The 19,905-nt window shown below is 38.8% G+C and overlaps 1 protein-coding gene and 1 pseudogene across 1 annotated transcript; one reads left to right on the top strand and one right to left on the bottom strand.

Annotated features, from left to right (window-relative positions):
• Nucleotides 1–4,533: 4,533 nt before the first annotated feature.
• On the bottom strand, nt 4,534–4,853 carry LOC114696160 (annotated as a pseudogene).
• Nucleotides 4,854–18,685: 13,832 nt separating this feature from the next.
• LOC114696161 (olfactory receptor 5V1-like) lies at nt 18,686–19,633 on the top strand. Its single transcript, XM_028873716.1, has one exon. The coding sequence runs from the start codon at nt 18,686–18,688 to the stop codon at nt 19,631–19,633; it is 948 nt and encodes a 315-aa protein (XP_028729549.1).
• The last annotated feature ends 272 nt before the right edge of the window (nt 19,634–19,905 follow it).

Raw genomic sequence — 19,905 nt, 5'->3', positions numbered from 1 at the left:
TGGCCCTGTTGATGAGGGTATGGGTGAGCTGGCCTTAAGGGCATGAGAGTGGAAGAACTGGTTCCACTCCCCTCATCTGCCATGTAGTGGTCTGGGCAAGGGAATGATGCCCTCTCCTTTGCTCTTTGACATCTGCTGTGGGCAGGAGAGCTGATCCTCCCTTTTACCAACTGCAGCATTCAGGAGAGTGGACCCTGTACATCTCCTGGGCAACACAGTAGAGCTGGCCCTTCTGGTGTAGGTGTGGATGAGCTGGCCGTAGGGTGTGAAAGCAGGAGAACCCAATCCTGTCTCTTGCTATATGCTGCATAGGGTGATCTAGCTGGGGTTGTGCTGGAGAGCTCACCCTGGTGGTGAGACGATGATGGAGACCTGGCAGACTGACTAATCCAGCAACCACCCAGGTCCAGAACTAGGGCTTTGAGTTAGCCCACCCCAACATCTACCCCATCTATGTCCTGCTGGAGCAAATGAAGGGGCAGGTCTTGCAGACCAAAAGCTTCAGAATTTCTATGACACAGGTTAACAATAGGATATCCAGAAAGAGTCCAAGTCAGGGCTAAGCAACAATAGGGTAGTGTAAACCAGAGGCCTCAAACCAGCCCATTGCAATGAACACTTGCAAATAAAGATCTGTGGACAAAAGAGTGTAATGTGTGACTCGATTTGTCACACTATAGCTTCCTTGATGAGATTTTTCTTTTAAAATTTATTTTGTTTCATTTGGGGGGATGTTGCAGGGGTAGAGGGCAGATGTGGGGGAATGGAGGATGAATGAGATGGAGATGCATGATGTGAAATCCACAAAGCATCAATAAAAAGTCAAATTAGAAGGTAGAATATCAAAATAACAAAAGATAGCAACCACAAAGAAAAGCTAATGCAACTGTGACTCAAAGGGGGCCAGGCTCCACCAAGAAGCAGAACTTGGTGGTGTCATCCACATGGTTCTGGCTCTAGAGTCATGAAAGATACACAAGTAAAGGAATTGCAGAGCCTTTCTTAGTAATTAAAGATAGCATCTGAGGCCAGGAGTGTAGCAGGGGAGTTTCAGCATGGAGGCCCTAAAAGACCATTGTGTGATGTTGTGAAAGTGAAGCTTGGATTGAGTTTGAGACCCCAAGATGTTTGAGATGTCAGAGCTATGAGACAACTGCCAAGGAGAGCTGTAGACAGGGAATAGAACCAGGCCAAGAGAGAGAAGTGTGTTGCAAGCAGCAAATCCTGAAGAGTGGAACCATCTGAACTCTTTGACATCAGACATTTAATTGGAGATTTCCCTGTAGCTGGAGAGTTTTCTCTCTGGGTCCCGCCAAACCCTGACAGTCCGACAGCCCACTTATAGAATAAACACACAGACTCTTATATTATTTATACTGTTTGGCCTAATGGCTCAGGCTTTTAGCTATCTAGTTCTTACATCTTATATTAATCCATTTCTATAAATCTATACCTTGCCTTGTGGCTCATGGCTTACCGGCATCTTCACATGCTGCTTGACATGGTGGTGGCTGGCAGTGTCTCCCTCCACCTTCCTGTTCTCTCAGTTTTCCTCTCTGTTAGTCCCGCCTATACTTCCTGCCTGGTTACTGGCCAATCAGTGTTTTATTTATTGACCAATCAGAGCAACACATTTGACATACAGACCATCCCACAGCATCTCCCTGTTGAGTTTCAGTCTTACTTTGGTTAAGTATTTTCTCACTATACTCCCCATTCATCCTATTTGGAATGGTAATGTATATTCTGTCCCACTGTATGTTCCAATTGTAAAATTTTCTTTTTCTTTTGATTTTATAGGTCTTTATAGTTAAGAGATTGCCTTGAATCTAAAAAAAGACTCCAAACTTTTAAGCAGCATTAAGTCTGTAAAGGACTATGAGGACTTTTGAAGTTGGGCTAAATGCATTCTGCATATGATATGGCAAAATATTAGGGTCCAGCCCTAATAACCTTCTCCCAGAGTTCCCAGAAGCACCTACAACCAGATAGGAATCTATTTGAGGGATATCAAATGAATCTACATACACCATGCTCTTTCAGTCCTCCACTTTATTGCTCTAAGTAAGCTAACTTCTGCCTCTGATCTCTTTGCTGTTCTCTCTTTGGTCTACTGCTTCTCTAAGTCTACAGCTTCTTTTCAGTTCTTAGTTCCTCTCTTGCCTGACTATACATACATTTCTAACAGGAGACTCCTTGCAATCCTGAGAAAAGTTTCCAAACCCTCAAGATCATAGCACATTCCTAGAATAGACAATAAGGAGTAGAGCCATTACCATAGCAACTCAAGGTTCCAAGATCTCAGGACCAGAGGAAGGGGGTGCAGTGCCCAGTGTGACAAACTCTGAGACATAGCTTTTTATCAGCAGATGTGGCAAGCAAAGAGTTGGCAGGCTTTTCTTAGGGTGTTTTGTGTTAGTAGCCTCAGTGAGACACCTAGTGAGTCTAGTTTGAACTTTCTCTGAGGTAAAAATGAGCTAAATATGTATAATTTGTATTAGACTGAGGAGAGATTAATATTTTCTGTTAGTCTGAGCAAAAGGAACAAAATAGGCTTTAAATGTTTGTAGTCTTATGGGACAATGGATCTGGCTATGAAGCATATCCTAGTATATTTTATATATATAAAAATTATACAGCTAAATAGTCATCTTCCTGACAGATGTGTGCCCATAGATATATGTGCCCATAAGATTGAGATGTAATTATCATATTACATATATACATTACATGAAGGTGCATGGTAATGGGGAGATATCATAGCTGTTATTGTACAAGAAGTTTACAAGACACAGTCAATTTGTTCAAAAGGCACTAACTCCAACATGCCTTGTGGGATGGCTTTGTCCTCTACCAGAACCCTTGGTTCTGAAAGGTTGACCTTTTGAACACTAGTTGTACCCTGATGTATACTCCCATGGCTCTTTGTTATCAGCAGCTCTCAGTAGGGCCTGGGAATTGGAATGTGGTAGTTTAATTGAGAATAGTCCCCATTGGCTCATATATTTGAACACATGATCCCATGTTGGTGGAACTGCTTGGGGAGGATTAAGAAGTATAGCCATTTTCAAAAAGGAGTACCACTGGGAGTGCGCTTTAATGTTTCAAAAGCCTTGAACCAATTAGAGTTAGCTTTTTTTTCTGCCTCATGCTTGTGGATCAAGATGTGAGCTCTCAGCTACTGTCTGGGCACCATGTCTACCTGCCTGCTGTTATGTTACTACCATGATGGCCATGGACTCTAACCCTCTGGAACTTTAAGCCCCAAATAAACTCTTTCTCCTATAGATTGTGTTGGTCATGGTCTTTCACAATAATAGAAAAGTAACTAAGACATCACAAACTTTGGTGCACTTAATTTTATAAAATGCATGCTAAGGAAATTAAAGATACAGATAAACTCCAATTCAGAAACTGAAGGTTATTTCATACTCCCCTCTGTCTAATACACAAATGAGTTGGACAAAAGATAGCAGAGAAACATTAGGATTAAATAACATTATACGTCAAATGCACCTAGCAGATTGTAGAATATTCCACTCAAGCATAAAGAATGTATGTTCTATTAAGCAATCTATGGAAGCCTCTCTAAAATAGCCCACATGCTGAAAAACAAAACCAATAGAAAGAAATTGAATTATCTCATCTGACTATAATATAGTAAAGCTTAGAGTCAACAGCAAAAGAGTCTCTGGTAATTACACAAACTCCTGGAGATTAAACACCACATCACTGAATGATAAACGGGATGAAGGATAAATCAAGAAAAAAAACCCGTTAATTAAGTGAAAATGAAAATACAACAAAAAACCCTATGGGACACAGTAAAAGCTATCCTAGGAGGGCAATTTGTAGTTGAATGCACCTACATTAAAAAACCATAAATAGAAAAAACAAATGACCTAATGATTTAACTCAAGAACTTGGAAAAACAGCAAATCAAATCCAAGTAGAGTAGACGGCAAGAAATAATAAAAATTAGGACATAACTTAAAAACAGAAACAAAGAAATGAAAAAATCTAAGAGCTGGTATGTTTTTGAAAATATAAAGATAATTGACTGACCCTTAGTGCAATTAACCAAAAGGAAGAAGACCCAGATTAACAGAATCTGAGATGAACAGAAAAACATTACAGCATATATAAAAAGTTCAGAATATTATAAAAGAATACTTAGTTGGTCAGTGATGATGCACACTTTTAATCCCAGCATTCAGAAGGCAGAGGCAGGCAGACCTCTGTGAGCTCAAGGCCAGCCTGGTCTACAGTAAGTTACAGGAAAGATTCCAAAGCTACACACATACACACACACACACACATACACACACACACACACACACACCCACACACACACACACACACACACACACACAATCTTGAAAAAACAAAGGAAAAAAAAGCACTTAAACTATAATCCATTGTCTTAGGGTTTCTTTTTTCTTTTTTTCCCCACATGTGATTGAGTTTATTGTATAGAAAGGTAACAGAAAAGAGACACAGAATTAACGTGGGTCTTCTATCCACAGGCTTTAGCATCCCTGCTATGGATCTGCCCGGTTCTTTCTCATCAAGAAGTTAATCTTTCGAGCCATTTCCATGTTATAGATCCTCCAGCATGCTTCATAGCTCTCCCACTGGCGGCGGCAGCATGGCTTCTCGTAATAGCACCCTCACTTTATGACTTCGGTAAGCTCATTGGCAGTGAGGATTCTGTTCAGGGTTCTGTATGCACCTTCCACATTCCCCTCCTGAACCATCACAGTCCTGGCAATGAACTTCAGGTGTTTAGCCATGGCCTTGCTTACAAATCTTCATTCTTCAGGACCTGCTGCCTCAGTGCTCAGACACCAGGACCGTCTTAGGGTTTCTATTTAATTGGGGCTGGCTTACAGTTTCAGAGGTTTAGTCCATAATTGTTATGGTGGGAAGAATGGCAGTGTGCAGGCAGACATGGTGCTGGAGAAGGAGCTGAGAGTTGTACATCTTGATCTCCGGGCAGCAGAAGGAGACTGTGTGTCATACTGGGCATAGCTTGAGTAGATGAGACCCCAAAGTGACACACTTCCTCTAACAAGGCCATACATACTCCAACAAGGTCATACATACTAACAGTGCCACTCTCTATTACCAAGAATTCAAACACATGAGTTTATGGGCACCATTCCTATTCAAACTACTACATCCATTGTTATAATATCCCAAAGAAATGGAAAATTTACTTTATTCATGTGGTTATATATTATAGAATCATCTGAACTACTAAAGCTAAACCAAGAAGAAATGAACAACTTAAAAAATGAGTAATAAATAAGAGGTTGAAACAATAATATGAGCATTCTGCCTGAAAAAAATGCTCAGGTCCAGACAGATTCATAACCAAATCCTAATAGTCTCTTAAGTAACTACAATCAATATGTCTTAAGGTATTTAAAAAAAACCAGAAAGCATACTTCCAAACTCCTTCTACACTATCACTGTAATATCCAAACCACATAAAGATACATCAAAAAGAGAAACACAGGCCAATATCCCTATGTAAAAATAAACAAAAATCCTCAATAAAATGATTTCAAACTGAATACAGGTATAAATAAAATAGATTATCCACCACAATCAGGTTGGCTTTATCATGGAGATGTAGGGATACCTGGAAACAACCTAGATGCCCTTCAACTGAAGAATGGATAAAGAAAATGTGGTATATATACACAATGGAGTACTACTCAGCAGAGAAAAACAATGACATCATGAGGTTTTTGGGCAAATAGGGGGAACTAGAAAATATCATCCTGAGTGAGATATCCCAGACTCAGAAGGACAAACATATTATATACTCATTCATAAGTGGATACTAGATGTAAGCAAAGGATAATCAGACTACAACCCACAGTTCAAGGGAGGCTAGCTAGTAAGGAGGACTCTAGGAAGAATGGATGGATCACCCAGTGATGGAGCAATGCATGAGATCTACATGAGCAAACTGGGGGTTAGTGGGGGTAATGGAGGACAAGGGATGGGGGATGAGAGCTTAGGCGAGTGGAAGGTTCGAGCTGGAACAGGAATAGAGTGGGAGAGCAAGGAAGAAGGTACCATGATAAATGAAGACCCCATGGGAATAGGGAGAAGCAGAGTGTTAGGGAGGTTCCCAGCAATCCATAAGGATGACTCCACCATAGACTACTGGCAATAGTCAAGAGGGTGCCTGAGCTGGCCTCCTCTGGTGATCAGATGGCTGAACACCCTAAGTGTTATCATAGAGCCCTCATCCAGTGACTGGTGGAAGCAGATGCAGAGATCCAAGGCCTGGTCCTAGGTGGAGCTCCAGGAGTCCAATTGATGAGAGAGAGGAGGGATGCTATGAGCAAGAGATATGGAGATCATGATTGGAAAAAGTACACAGACAACTAGCCAAACCAGTGGAGACACATGAACTGTGGACCAATAGCTGAGGAGCCCCCATGGTACTGGACTAGTCCCTCTGGATAAGTGAGACAGTTGTTTAGCTTGAACTGTTTTGGGGGACCCCGGTTTTGGGATCAACACCTGTTCCTAGTGCATGAACCGGCTTTTTTGAGCCTACTGCCTATGGTGAGACACTTTGCACAGTCTTGGTACAGGGAGGAGGGGCTTAGACCTGCCTCAACTGAATATACTAGGCTCTGCTGACTCCCCATGGGAGACCTTGCCTTGGAGGAGGTGGGAATGGGGAGTGGGTTGTGGGTGAAGGATAGGGGGGCAGGAGGAGGGAGGACAGAGGAATCTGTGGTTGGTATGTAAAATGAATTGAAAATCTCTTAAAAAATAAAATAAAAAAGATGGAAATAACACAGAGTCTGGATTATGTCTTTGGGCTTTTTAACTGCAGAAAGACATTTAATTGTAAAGGCTGTTCAGTTAAATCAATATGTATATTTTAAAGATATCTTGATTTCAAAATTTATGTCTAAGGATATGTTGCTTTTGAAAAGAGGTTCTGCTTTTGTTTCCACAGAAGTTGAGGACCTATGGTTTGCTTCCAGGCTAATATGATTTGACCAGCTGAGACCCCCTGACAACATCCAAAAGCAGCTTCAAGGCAACTGGCTCAGACAATGCAGCATCATAGACTATTCCAGTCAGGACTTGACCATAATTCTTAATTTTCTCAGGTTCCCCATAAGATTATCAGTGCCCACAACCAGTAGAAAGTAGTATGAGAAGCTACGCCCAAATTCCCAATTCCCAAAATATTGTTTATAAGTGTTTATTTTTATTTAAAGGGGGTTGAGCCGGGTGGTGGTGATGCATGCCTTTAATCCCAGCACTTGGGAGGCAGAGCCAGGTGGATCTCTGTGAGTTTGAGGCTAGCCTGGTCTTCAACGTGAGTTCCAGGAAAGGTGCAAAGCTACCACAGAGAAACCCTGTCTTGAAAAACCAAAAATAAATAAATAAATAAATAAATAAATAAATAAATAAATAAATAAAAAAATAAAGGGGCTTGATTATAATTGCAATCTCTTTCTAAAGAAGAAAAGGGGATAGTACAGATATGATAGGATGAAAGGGTAGATTATTGAACCTACTTTTAAAGAACAACAACTTGTTTAAAATGTTTTACATTGCTATGGATTTTAGTTTATTGATACAAATTTAAAGTTAATTTTGTTTTATTGTATGTATATTTCTACTCTTGTTTAAGGTATTATATTTGTACAACTCATTTGAAATTGTAATGTATAATTAAGAAATACAGACTAATAATTAGTCATCTATGATAATCACTTATAGTCATGTTAGTTAAGTTTTCTAGGTATACATAGGTATATTTCAGTTAAGTAGGTGATCTTCAAACACTTCAAAGACCTACAGTATATGTCATTTAAAATGTTTTAAAAACTTAGACTTTCTGGATAATGAGACATGTCTGTTCCTGACAGCACCCATTTACTTCAAAGAGAAAGATGGGTGCTGAAAACACTCTATATGGAGTTTATCTTCTTGGTACAAAATGGCCATTTCAGAAAGAAACTGCTCCTGCCTGGACTGCTTGTCAGGATGTTATATAAATTGGACATGCAGGACCCAGAGGAAGGTGACCACTGAACTTTGCAAGACAAGATGGTCCTTCAGGTTCCTGCTTCACAGAAGAAACTGCCAGACATTTTACAGGACACAGAAAAAAGTGACTGAGAGACTCTAGGCCTATGGGCTGAAGATGGATGGATACCCCAATGAGAGAGAGGAGGGATTCTGCAGGTGGGGGACATTGAGATCATGAAGGGAGGACATGCAGAGATGACCGGCCACACTAGTGGAAGCGGATTGGTAGCTGTGGAGCCCCCATGAGACTGGATTAAGCCCTCTGGATATGGAAGATGTTTGTTTGGCTCAAACTGTTTGGGAGGCACCCAGGCAGAGGGATCAGGATCCACCCCTGGTGCATGGGCAGGCTTCTGGGAATCTGGTGTCTGTGGTGTGATGCCTTGCACAGCCTTGGTGCAGTGGGAAGGGGCTTGGACCTTCCTAGGCTCAGTGTGCTGGGCTCTGCTGACTCCCCATGGGAGATCTTGATTTGGGGGATGTGGGGATGTGGGCTGGCTTGGGAGGGAGGGCTGGGGGTTGGGAGGAGGGAAGAGGTGCAATCTGTGGGTGGTATGTAGAGTGAGTAGAAAATTTCTTAATAAAGAAAAATAACGCCTTTAATCCCAGCACTCGGGAGGCAGAGGCAGGCGGATCTCTGTGAGTTCGAGGCCAGCCTGGTCTACCAAGTGAGTTGTTCCAGGAAAGGCACAAAGCTACACAAAGAAACTCTGTCTCGAAAAAAAAAAGAAAAGAAAAGAAAAGAGGGGGCTGGAGGGATGGCTCAGTGGTTAAGAGCACTGACTGCTCTTCTAGAGGACCAGAGTTCAATTCCCAGCAACCACATGGTGGTTCACAACCATCTGTAATGAGATCTGGTGCCCTCTTCTGGCTTGCAAGGACACATGCAGGCAGAACACTGTATATATAATAAATAAATAAATCTTGCCGGGTGGTGGTGGTGCACGCCTTTAATCCCAGTACTCGGGAGGCAGAGGCAGGCGTATCTCTGTGAGTTCGAGGCCAGCCTGGGCTACCAAGTGAGTCCCAGGAAAGGCGCAAAGCTACACAGAGAAACCCTGTCTCGAAAAATCCAAAAAAAAAAAAAAAAAGAAAAGATTCATCAGTAAAATCAATGAGGTAAAGCATTTACAGGTGCCAGCCATCCTCAGAGGTGTGAAAGAAAACATTCTGGAGAGAAACCCTATGAATATAAACAATGTGATAAAATTTTATGTAGCTTACCTTCAATTACATGAAAGAATTCATACAGCAGTAAAATTTTTCATGTGTACATAATGTGGCAAAACCTTTATAGATCCCACTTAACTTCTAAGACATGTAAGAATTCATGCTGAAGAGAAATCCTATGAATGTAAACATTGTGATATATAAAATGTTGTAATAAAACTTACATTCAATTACATGAAAGAATTCATACAGCAGTAAAATTTTTCATGTGTACATAATGTGGCAAAACCTTTATAGATCCCACTTATCTTCTAAGACATGTAAGAATTCATACTGAAGAGAAATCCTATGAATGTAAATACTGTAAACATTGTGATATATAAAATGTTGTAATAAAACTTACATTCAGTTACATGAAATAATTCATTCAGAAGTAAAACCTTTTGTGTGTAAAGAATGTCGGAAAGCCTTTAGAGGTTACTGTTTGTCTTCTAAAGTATGAAAGAACTCATATTGGTGAGAAACCCTATGAATGTAAACATAGTGATAAAGCCTTTGCAAAGAAATATATCCATCGATTATATGAAATAAATCATTTAGGAGGAAAGCCTACGAATATAAACAATATGTCAATATGAAAAACTTTTCATGTCAGTATTACCATCAATTACATGAAAGCTGTCACATGGGAGAAAAAATTCATCAGCACAATCAATGTGGTAAAGCATTGTTTTTCAAATTCATTCAAGAACTCATACTGTAGAGAAACTTTATTTTTGTAAACAATATGGTAAAGGCTTTAGATGTAAATCTTGCTTAAAAGTACAGGAAAGAATTCATACAGAAGCAAAACCTGTAGTGTGTAAATGTTCTGGAAAGCCTTTAGATTTCACACTAGATGTGGAAGACATAAAAGAACTCATACTGAAGGGAATCATTCACTGATACAATGAAGGATTATTCATTCTGGAGGAAAAAATCTGATGAATATAAACAATCTATTTAAGCCTTTTTCATATCTATCTTTGCTTTGATTGCACCTATAAACTCATAAGAGAAGATCCCTAATTTAAGAAGTTAAATGTTTTTGATAACAAAGTTATTTTCAATTACTTGAAATAAGTACATGGCAGTAAAACTGTATGGATGTTCATTAGTTTCTTTTCTGTTGCAGTGGTAAAACATTGTATCTTAGCCAAATTATCAACGAGTTTATTTTGGCTTCTAGTTCCTTCCAGAGGGATAAAAGTTCATCATGACAGGGAGGCATAGAAGAAAGTGTCAGGCATTGCAGCTGAAGCAGAAAGCCTAGAGCTCACCTCCTCAACCTAAATCATGAAGCAGAGAGTGGGAATTGGAAGTTGTGTGATAATGCTGCCTCAGAGAGCGAGCCTTCAAGGAAGCACAGGGTTTGAGAGAAATCCACAGTGCTGTCATAAACTAAAACTTTTCTATCTGAGGGGTTAGGGAAAATGAAGACACACAGTCTCTTGATGGTTTCTTTCTTTATTCTCTTTTGTTCTCTCTACCACACTGCTTATTTACCCCAACATATTTTTTCAGGCAATACAAGAGTCATAAAAAAGACTGCATTTCATAGGTAAAGACATGAATAAAACAGGGTCATTCCAGCAACTCTCATGCAATATATCTAAGTAGGCATTCATAAGCAGGCAAGGAGCATATTTTCTTCACCAACCCTTTTATCGACAGGCTGTAAATTGTGTGAGGTTTTAAACTCTTAAAGCTCACCCCAGTGACATATTTCCTCTAGCAAGGAGACATTTACTAAATATTCCAAACAATACCACCCATGGTGGACCAAGTATTCAAATGTCTAAAAGTATGGAGTACCTTTCTTATTCAAACTACCACAGAATTTTTAACAGAGTGGCAATGCCTTTACATGTCATTGACATTTTTTTTCTTCCTTTTTTTTTTTTTTTTCGAGACAGGGTTTTTCTGTGTAGCTTTGCGCCTTTTCCTGGAACTCACTTGGTAGCCCAGGCTGGCCTCGAACTCACAGAGATCCGCCTGCCTCTGCCTCCCAAGTGCTGGGATTAAAGGCGTGCACCACCACTGCCCGGCAAAGATTTATTTATTTATTATGTATACAGAAGAGGGCACCAGATCTCATTACAGATGGTTGTGAGCCACCATGTGGGTGCTGGGAATTGAACTCAAGACCTCTGGAAGAGCAGTTGGTACTCTTAACCTCTGAGCCATCTCTCCAGCCCCTCATTGACATTTTTAAGGATGTGAATGAAATGCTGGAGAGAAAATCTATGAATGTAACCAATGTGTAAAAAAACTTTAGCTTGCATACCTGCCTCCAGTTACATAAACAAATTCATGGTGAAGCAAAGCTCTGCAGGTAAGCTTTTAGATGCTATAACATCTGGGTTGCAGAAATGGACTCTTGTAGGAGAAAAGTTATGAGTGGGATTTATGTTTGTTTAAAGATTTGTCATAGCATTAGTGGAGAAGGTTCCTGAACTGACCATCTCCTATAATCTGATTGGCGACTACCCTAATTGTCATCAGAGAGCTTTCATCCAGTAAGTGATGGAAGCAGATGCAGAGATCCACAGCCAGGCACTGGGCTGAGCTCTGGGAGTCCTATTAAAGAGAGGAAAGAGAGATTGTACAAGGTGTGTGAGGAGGTTAAGGTCATGATGGAGGAACCCACACAGACAGCTGACCTGAGCTCTTGAGAGATTACAGATGCTGGACCAACAGCTAGTGAGCCAGCATGGGACCATCCTCAGCCCCCTGCATATGTGTGACAGTTGTGTAGCTTGATCTGTTTGTTGGTCTCCTAACAGTGGGATCAAGACCTATTCCTGGTGCTTGAGCTGCCTTTTGGGAACCTATTCCCTATGCTGGATTGCCTTGCCCAGCCTTGATGCAGGGGGAGGAGCTTGGTCCTGCCTCAACTTGATGTGCCATGCTTTGTTGACACCCATGGGAAGCCTGCCCTTTTCTGAATAGAGATGGAGGAGGAGTGGATGGGGGAGGGTGAGGGGAGGTGGAGGAGGATACAAGAGGAGAGTAGGGGGAAAACTGCAGTCAAGATGTAAAATAAAGGAAAAAATTTTATTAAAAAATATTTGTTTTTTTATAGCCATGTGATGTCAGTTTGTCTGCTTTTAGTCTTGTACATGTTCATGCACATACCTAAGGAAGCCAGAGGCATAGAATCATCTTATTAGGAATTGTAAGAGGATTCAGTCAGCTGACTTGGGTCCTGGGGATGAACTTTTCTTAACTGAAGAATCATCTCTGTAGCCCCATAAATATCATATTTTTGTTTTTTTCAAGATTGGCTGTTTTTTTTTTTTTTTTTTTAAAGATTTATTTATTTATTATGTATACAGTATTCTGTCTGCATGTATGCCTGCAAGCCAGAAGAGGGCACCAGATCTCACTACAGATGGTTGTGAGCCACCATGTGGTTGCTGGGAACTGAACTCAGGACCTCTGGAAGAGCAGTCAGTGCTCTTAACCTCTGAGCCACCTCTCCAGCCCAAGATTGGCTGTTTTTTGTGTGCAGTCCTGGTTGTCCTATAACTAACTCTGTAGACCAGGCTGGCCTCAAATTCACAGAGATCCTCCTGCCTCTGCCTCCCAGGTGCTGGAATTAAACACATGTGTCACCACCACCCAGGCACAAATAATATTTCAATGCCTTTATGTATCATCTTGATTTTAAGAAATAGGAAAGGAATCATACAAGAGAAAGTCTCAATTTTTGGAAACAATTTGTTGAAGACATTAGATACTAAAGTTGCCTTCAATTATAAAAAATTCTTGCTTCATCTTTTTTTTTTTTTAAAATCAAAGCCTTGAAGAAAGTAAATAATTTAAATTTTTGCTTATGTCTGATGTTGGAGATCACTGCATTGTGATTTGTATTTTGAAATTTTTGAGCTATCCATTGAAGTATGTAGTGTGGCAAATCCTTTTACTGAATTTTATTTTCAGGTTCTCCTATTCCTTCTGTGTTTCATGTTCCTCTTATATTGTGCTTTTATTTGGTGACAGTTATTTTTCGTCTACAATGTATAGAATGAGATGCCCATCAAAGAAGTGGCCTGTTGTTTATGTAAATATTAGGAGTACTTTTCAAGCTACAGTGTCTTAAAAAGGTGGTATGTTGTTGTTACCGGTTTTGTTTTTCATATTTTCACAAATTAACTTGAGATGGTCTTATTTGTATTACTGTCATCTTGGATGTTAGTAATTAGTCAGGACTAAAATAGATGTATCTGTCTCTTGAGTACTTGGATAGAAGATGTCCTCCTGACCCTAAGAAAGACACAGTGATCGCCCAATGACAGAGAAATGGATGAGATCTACATGAGCAAACTGGACGAGAGGGGAGGTAATAAAGGGCAAGGGTCGGGGGAAAGAGAACTTAGGGGAGCAAGAGATCCCAGCTGGATCAAGAACAGAGAGGGAGAACAAGGAAAGAGATACCATGATAAATGAAGACCCCATGGGAATAGGAAGAAGCTATTATGGGAATAGAAAGTGCTAGAGAGGTCCCCAGAAATCCACAAAGATACCTCTACAATAGACTACTGGCAATGGTCGAGAGAAAGCCCAAGCTGACCTACTCTGGTGATTGAATGGCCAAACACCCTAAGTGTCATGATAGAACTCTCCTCCAGTGACTGATGGAAGCAGATGCAGAGATCTATGGTTAAGCCCCAGGTGGAGCTCCAGGAGTCCCATCGGTGAGAGAGAAGAGGGATTTATATTAACAAGAGATATTGAGACCATGACTGGAAAAAGCACAGGGACAAATAACCAAACTAGTGGAAACACATGAACTATGAACCAATAGCTGAGGAGCCCCCATGGAACTGGATCAGGCCCTCTGGATAAGTGAGGCAGTCGATTATCTTGAACTATTTAGGAGGCCCCCAGGCAATAGGACCAGGACCTGTCCTTAGTGCATGAGCTGGATTTTTGGAACCTAGGGCCTATGCTAGGACACTTTGCTCAGCTTAGGTGAAGGGAGGAGGGCACTGGACCTGCCTCAACTGAATCTACCAGGCTGAGCTGAATCTCCAGGGGAGTCCTTGCCTTGGAGGAGGTGGGAAAGGGGGGTACATTGGGAGGGTTGGGGTGGGTGGGAGGAGGGAGGACAGGGGAACCCATGGCTTGTATGTAAAATTAATTATAAAATTAAAAAAGAAAATGTCCTCCTAATGTTTTCTATTCACTCCACACATTTTAATGATGTAAATGTTAAAATGATTACTAGAAGAGAATATCAGAATCATTAAATACCTCACATCTGTATCTAAAACAGCATTTTTATCTGTCTAGTAGAAATGCAATAAAGTAATAAAGTTGGATACACACACACACACATATGAAAAGAGTTGAGGATTCAGATGTGAGCTCATGCTCCTAAAGCTCTCTGATTTTGAGAAAGAGGTCAATAACACACAATAGAGAAAAATAGTATCCATCATTATTTGAATGTTTTTATTTGTAATTATCCATTATTTGAAAAGTCATAGGAAAGTGGAAATCTTATACCCTTTACATGTATGTATTCAATTAATCTGGTTTCAATAACTACAGGCCCCTCTTTCTTTCATATACCTTTTTATTTATGTACTACATATCTAGAGAATATCAGTGGGCCATCAGGAGTCCAGTTGTAAGCTGCATATTCAAATGAGCTTGTGTCTATGTTCACAGAAGTTCTCTGCTGTTAATGTTATTCATTTGAAGGCACATAGTTTCCACAAGGTATATTGTGTGTTAATGAATAAATGTGTTAACAATTTTTTTTTTAAGATTTTTTGTTTCAGGAGTTTTTTTTTTCCTTCTGGAGCTGAGGACCGAACCCAGGGCCTTATGCTTGCTAGGCAAGCACTCTACCACTGAGCTAAATCCCCAAGCCCATGTGTTAACATTTTTGCTTTATAATGGAAAGAAAGAGATTATTTATAAAAATGTAATGATATGTTCATTGAGGGATTTTTGTCATCACAAAAGGTAGCTTACTATCACCAATGTATTTCTTACTTTTGTTTGGCCATGTGATTACTACAAAAATCTTTGTTTTGCCATACTCTATGAGGCAAGTCAAACCTTTTACATCAAGAAAATACATTGTTATCTGCAGAAGACACTTTTGAAAACCACAAAATAAGTCTTCCACCACATAATTACCATTGGCCAAATTCATTCCAGGGGGGACAGGTCCATGGACCATTACAAGGAACAAAAATAGCACTCATGTAATGTAGATTTATGTTAAAACTTACATCAAGTTGATTATCTCTGTGTCCCTATTACTAAGTTGGTAGTAATGTGATGATTCTCTCTAGAGTTCTTATTATCCTGCTTCCCTAAGGGGACAGTGGAAATAATATAAATTATGGACTAACCCCTAGTGTGAGTCCTAAGAACAAGTGTTGATTTCATTTTTATATACTGATGTAATTTGTTGCTGGATCATCTTTGTCTTGACAAAACTATTTATTGGTAACATTTTAATTTAAATATTTTTTATTTAATTTAATTTGAATGCAATATTTTATTGCTATTGATACATATGCTAATCAAATACAGTCTTAAAAGTGCCATGATTTAAGATACATATGTTCTATTTTTGCTAAATTTTATCTCTTTATATTTCCCTATGTGGCGGAAATTTGATTATTCTAAAAAGAGTATAGTAATTTTAGAATTCACTATATGCAAAGTTGTATGTCAGAAATGGTAAAAAAAATCTGAATTATAGGTAATTTTCAATAGAAATGCAATGCTTTCCATACAGAAAGCTGCTTTTATTAATTCTCACCTGTATGTTTAAAATTCCCAATTATATCAAGTAACCATAAAATATACTTGGAGAGATTAAATTTAATAAAACTTCCCTAAATCTCTAGTCTAGAAACTATTGATCCCTATGTAAGATTCTAGAACCTGTTTCTGAGAACTATGTTGTTGATAAAATCTTTTTTACCTACATCACAAGTTGTTAAGAATAAATTATGTTTACATTAGGATCAAAGGTTGATAAATATCTGAAGCCTTTACATGTGCACAAATGCTGGGTTCTGTATAGCAAGGACCGTTAGTTTACAGAATACATTAAAACCATAATGTACAAAATTAAGAAAAATGTGTTGCCGGTTTTTATTGTGTATATATTGATTACATAATCTTAAGAATGGGGTAGATTTCTTAATCAGAATGTTCTAAAATATATATATATATTTTTTGTCTTTTGAGACAGGGTTTCTCTGTGTAGCTTTGCGCTTTCCTGGATCTCACTCTGTAGACCAGGCTGGCCTCGAACTCGCAAACATCCTCCTGCCTCTGTCTCCCAAGTGCTGGGATTAAAGGCGTGCACCACCACTGCCCGGCCTAAAATATATTTCTTGTAGTTCTTGTTTTAAAGAGCCAAATTTCTGTGAGGAAAAAGTGAGTTATTACATAAGTAAACATTTGTGCTTGAAGAAGTGGCTACTGCAATAAAAGTGTCCTATTTTATTTTTATCTCTTCTGCATAGGATGCAATTTGAGAGTTCCATCGGGTTTTGAAAATTCGAGCCCCTCATAGTTGATATGATTCACTTTTGTTTCTGTTACTGTCATTGTTATTCACCAGGAACACCCTTCATCAACTTCATAATGACAAGCACATATTTTGTAATTACTGTAGTCATTTGCTTTGTTATGTTTCCAAATTTGAAAAGACTGGCAATATAAATTTATTTTTTCTGAAATATGTTCCAAATCTGCTGTTGCTTGAGGAATGAAAAGAAACAAACCATAGTCCTCTCTCTTTTCCTTTTATTTTGGAAGAGGGCCCTGCTTTGTACTTCAGGGTGGCCTCAAATTCACAATTTTCCAGTCTTAGTCTTCTAAATGTAGGGATGTATTATATGGAGGGGAATATTAAAGACCTTTATACATTTTGGGGATAAAAATCATTATGTATTATTTATATTATTTTTCTGTGCATTTTAACTTACTGAAGAAACTATTTACTGTTTTTACCAGGCAAAATAGATAGGAGTGTGATTATAAAATGTAAATTTTCATTTTATTTTCTAATCAGTTTGTGCTAGAATTGTCTAATCTGTGATGTTATAAAAATGTTTTCAAAAACCACAAATCAAACAAAATACTAATTTTCAGGTTTTGACTAACTTCTTCTAAATGGTCTGCTTAACATCCTTATTATTCATAAATTAATGAAAATGCTATTGTTCATATCTTAAAGATATGGTGTCAAAGTTTTAGAAGCATTTCTACATTTATTTCTTCCAAGTAGAGGATATGAATCATTTATACATTCCCCACGCCATTGTTGATGTAGTTGCCTATAAATCTGGTAATTCCTAGCATTAAAGTTTTATCTACCAATTAATATATATGTGTATATAATATGATGTTTATATAATAGGATATATGAAATAAGTAGTTGTGTAATGGACTAGTTCTACCTTAATTAAGACTGAAGTAGTATGTAGTATCATATACATTAAAACAATCCTTGACAGAATGAATCAAATGTTTAAGGTAATGTGAAAAATAGGTCAATACTTAATGAATTGTGAAATAGAAAAAAACCTGAAGAATTCTCTATGATTAGTAAAGAGATGACTTTTCAAGGTCTTTTTAGTTACTCATGAATTTCCTCTAGAGATGGAATGGGGATTTTGAATATTCAGAAATAGTATGGATACAAAGAAGTTTTAGAACTTCTAAAAGGTAAATCCACATAACAACAGACACCAAGGAAGTTCAGAGAATCATAAGGACATACTTTACAAATCATAAGGACATACTTTACTTCACCAAATTTGAAAAAACTAAAAGAAATGAAAAATTTTCTTGATAGGTACCACTTACCAAAGTTAAACCAAGATTGGATAAGCAATTTAAATGTACCCATAGCTCCCAGTGAATTAGAAGTAGTCATTAAAAATCTTCCAACCCCTATTCCCCCCACTCCCCAAAGCCCAGGACTAGATGGTTTATAGCACAGAATTCTACCAGAATTTCAAAGAATAGTTAATGTAAATGTCAACTGTCCTCAAAATTTTCCACAAGATAGAAACAGAAGGAACATTGACAAATTCATTTTATGAGGCCACAGTAATTGTGATACTCAAAGCACATAAAGACTCAACAAAGTAAGAGAATTACAGATCAATTTCCCTTATGAACATAGATGCAAAAATTCTCAGTAAAATACTTGCAAAGTGAATCTGAAAACACATGTAAAAGATCACCCACCTTGATCAGATTATAATAATTAAGATAGAGTTAAGACAATTCTTCTTTAACCATACTCTGCTGTTTTTCCATTTTCATAGCATCAGGATCCCTGATTTATCACTCTAATCTTCATTCTTTGCTTCCATTTCCCATAGAAACATTGTGCACATAAAAGATGGATGTCTACAATCTTACCACAGTGACTCAATTCATCCTCATAGGGCTCTCTGACCTCCCTGAGGTGCGTTATCCTCTCTTCGTGGCCTTTGTTGTCATCTATCAGATCACTTTGCTGGGAAACGGGGCCATCCTCTTGGCCATAGTGACTGAGAGAAAGCTTCAAACTCCCATGTATTACCTGTTGGCAAATCTGTCCCTGCTAGACATATTCTGTCCATCAGCTACTGTCCCCAAGATGCTCAAGAATCTCTTGACTGAGGATCATAGCATTTCCTTTGTTGGGTGTGCTTTGCAGCTCTATTTCTTGGTGGCCCTAGCTGGGACTGAAGTTTTCTTGCTGGCTGTGATGGCTTATGATCGGTATGTGGCCATATGTTTCCCTCTGCGTTATTCTCTCATCATGACCAAGGTTCGCTGTGTGCAGCTGCTGTTTGGGACCTGGGCAGCTGGGTTTCTCAACTCCTTTCTCCACACAATGTCCACCTTTAGCCTGTCTTTCTGCAAGTCCAACCGAGTTTACCAGTACTACTGTGATATCCCACCTGTGATGGCTCTGTCATGCTCATCTACCTATGTGGCAGAAATGCTTGTTTTAGTGGTAGGAGGTATTTTTGGTGTTGGTGCTTTTCTGATTACTTTGATCTCCTACATATACATTGTCTCCACCATCCTCAAGATCCAATCAGTGGAAGGGAAGCGCAAAGCTTTCTCCACATGTGCTTCCCATCTTCTTGTAGTCTTCTTGTTCTATGGCACAACAATATTTACCTATATCCGCCCCTCCTCCAGTCAACACTCTCCTGCTAGAGACAGACTCATCTCTATGCTGTATGGTGTCATTACCCCTATGTTAAACCCTATTATCTACAGCCTGAGAAACACAGAAGTCAAAGGAGCACTCAGAAAAGTTTTACATCTTAGGATATGTTCACAGAAAGCATGATGTAAGAAATTCTCACACTCTCCTCAGAATGAATATATAGCTATAGGAAGTAAAACAATAAAACATAATGTATGTAAAGAAAGAAATTTAATACAAAAATGCATTTCAATTCACCTATTACTGTGCACACCTGTATACATTTTAAATTTGTAATTGAAAAATAAAAATCTTTGAGACTAAATAGAGTTTGTAGTTTATCTGAAGTAACTATATCCATTTTTGTCTTATCTGTATCAATATCTGTACCCACATACATGCCTACAATTATACTT

The sequence above is a fragment of the Peromyscus leucopus genome, chromosome 1 (genome assembly GCF_004664715.2).
Source record: "Peromyscus leucopus breed LL Stock chromosome 1, UCI_PerLeu_2.1, whole genome shotgun sequence".
NCBI lineage: Eukaryota > Metazoa > Chordata > Mammalia > Rodentia > Cricetidae > Peromyscus > Peromyscus leucopus.
The sequence above is the reverse complement of the archived record's forward strand: the minus strand, read 5'-3'. Positions and strand labels throughout refer to the sequence as shown.